Source organism: Leishmania donovani, chromosome 29 (genome assembly GCF_000227135.1).
Source record: "Leishmania donovani BPK282A1 complete genome, chromosome 29".
NCBI lineage: Eukaryota > Euglenozoa > Kinetoplastea > Trypanosomatida > Trypanosomatidae > Leishmania > Leishmania donovani.
This window is the reverse complement of record NC_018256.1, coordinates 821,167-823,783: the sequence shown is the minus strand read 5'-3', so window position 1 is coordinate 823,783 and position 2,617 is coordinate 821,167. Positions and strand designations below refer to the sequence as shown.

At 57.9% G+C, this 2,617-nt stretch overlaps 1 protein-coding gene across 1 annotated transcript; it reads left to right on the top strand.

The window, feature by feature from the left end:
- Positions 1–2,543: 2,543 nt before the first annotated feature.
- LDBPK_291880 (paraflagellar rod protein 1D, putative) lies at positions 2,544–2,615 on the top strand (the record flags this gene model as incomplete). The annotated part of the gene is made up of 1 exon (XM_003862558.1): positions 2,544–2,615. A coding segment is annotated over one exon (72 nt), but the record flags the coding sequence as incomplete, so codon positions are not given.
- Positions 2,616–2,617: the final 2 nt, after the last annotated feature.

The window sequence follows — 2,617 nt, the reverse complement described above, 5'->3', positions numbered from 1 at the left end:
GACGACTTCAAGGAATCGGAGGAGGCGCTGGACGCCGCGGGCATCGAGTTCAGCCACCCGGTGGACGAGAACAACGAGGAGGTGCTGACACGGCGCAGCAAGATGGTGGAGTACAAGTCGCACCTGACGAAGCAGGAGGAGGTGAGGATCGCTGCGGAGCGCGAGGAGATCAAGCGCGCGCGCCTGCTGCGCAGCGGCGGCGAGAGTGCTGCGGCGCAGATCACCAGCGGCTCCATGAACGCCGACTACGCGGCGAGCGCGCAGCTGGAGCTGTGAGGAGACCGTGCTTTAGTCAGGGAACCCACATGGTGTAGGCTGCCATGGCAAGTGAATATCTGGGCTCCTCAAAGTCGCGGGAGTGCTGCTGCTTGGCTGGTGCTGATCGCTCTTGTTGCGGCCCCTTCAGGTGCGGGGGTTCTCTTTGGCGCCTTCCTTGTGTGCCATGCTCTCTCGACTTTTTCTGCGTCCTACTTGTGCTCTCTTCAGCTTTCACTGTGGTCGTGTACACTGCGGTCGAGCTTGTTGTGCGTTGACTCCATCTCTCTTCGAAGGCAGAGGCAGCCGTGTCTGTTCAGCGACGAGACGAGAGCCGCTGCCACGTCGAGCTGTGAGCGAGAGCAGTAAGGCAGAAGCGTAGGTGAGAGAGATGACTCCGTGCGGCACCCTCTTGTCCATGTCTGTCCGTTCTTCCCTTCACTGCCTCTTCTTTTTTTTTTTCCGCTTGAGTGACGCCCTGTTGCCTTTGCTCGTTGTTATCGTGTCCTTACTCCTTCCGATTGCCACCGCGTTAATATCCCTGTGTGTCTTCTTGCCCTGCGCATTGCGGATGTGTTCCCCCTCCACCCTTTTCTTTCACCACCGCCAGTGCTGCCTTGTTACAAGAGGATGCGTGTTGGCGCAATCGACACGTAGTCGTAGCAGCTGCGCTGTGATCTCGGCGCCCCTCTCCACCTTTGCTCACCGAGCTCCTCGCCATCTACTCCATGTTGTTCTCTTTCGTTGTGTTTTGCCCCTTCTTTAAATGCTTTGCCTTCGCTTGGAATCTCATGTTCAGCCATTCCCTGCCTCTCACACTGTGTCTGCGCCCCTCGGTTGTGCTCCTCTGTCGTCTGTTCTCCGTCCTCTTCCCTCCCTGTGGATGCTATCAATTTTCCGCCTGCCTCCTTTTTCCCCGTTCCCCCCTCCCCCTTTTTTGACGGCTGCCGTCTCTCTCACACGCTCCCTCACGCCTGCCCGCTCCTCTTTTGCGTTCTTCTTGCGTGGGCGTGTGGCTTCTCCCCCTCCCCCTCCCCCGGCTACCCCGTCACCGATGGGTGAATGGGAGAGAAGAGGCAGAGGAAAAGGAGGTGCAGATAGTGGGAGACGGAATGGCAATCACTCCCCCCCCCCACCCACCCACCCACCCACATACACTTGACACACAAGAAGTAAATACACTCAACAGCCTTGGTGGGGGCACGCATTGGCGCGACGTGGAGAGAAAAGGGGAGTAATGCATGCAGGGTTGGATTCAGTACAGACGCACGTACCTGCGGCCGCCGCCTCCTTTTTACGGCCCTTCTTCTTTGTCCCCACTTGTTTTGCCCTTGTATGCCATTATTATTGTTCACCTCGCGGCATTCTTGATGTAGCCGCTTCTTGACATGTATAGTGCTGTCCATTATCATCCACCGCCAGAAAACGAAACCTGTGTACCACCAATCGCGCGCGCAGCAACGGGCATTGCGTTTGACGTGCTCTCCTCGCCCTTCTCGCAGGTGTCTGGTCTGAGTGCGTGCGCGTAGTGCACTTCGCCCAAAGTAGTCGCCAGGCACCTTGAGCGTTGCCGCCCGTGTGGAAGTGGCCGCGCCGCAAGCGGGCCTCCGTGACGTTGACTGTACGTCACTTCTGGAAAGCGGATGGCTTTGGTGCCATTTAGGATAAAAATTGTGATTCTTGTTGGCCCTTGCTTCGATGAATCAGGCAGCGCGTGTGCTCGCCTTCGCGACCCCTTTTGGCTGCGCAGCTTGTGGCATGCGCACACCGGCGTGCGCCAGAACACAGGTAACTGTGTGCGTTGGTCTCTCCATGCGCCAGTTGACCGCGACGCGTGGCAGCCGCCCTCATCGGCGCGCACCTTCTCCCGCCTGAGTTCGTTACCCTTTCGTGAGTGGCGCGCAGCGCCCCTTGACTACCACGATGATTTTTCCCAAGCCATAGCGCTTGTCTTCTCTACTGCCTTGCGCTCTCTGGTCCACCCTTTTTTTTGTCGTTTGCTTTCCCTCTTACCACATCCGTGCGTGCGACCCTATTATTCTGCTCTGCGTAAACTGTTGTGTGCCCGTGACCCGCACTTCCATCGCTGCCGGGACACGCCCTGTGTTGTGCGTTCAGCTCTCCGTTGCACTTCGGCTTTGTACATAGCGGCTATTCGCCATCGACTTTCTATCTCTTTTCACTTCTATACCCCTACTCCCCATCCCCCTCCCCGCGCGCGCGCCTCTCCCTTGTGCATAAACACCCTACACCGTCTCTCCCCCTTTCATCTCCGCTCCTCTGTCAAAATGATGGCCCCTGAAGATGCGACCGGACTGGAGGCTGCGCGCAAGCAGAAGATCCACAACCTGAAGCTGAAGAC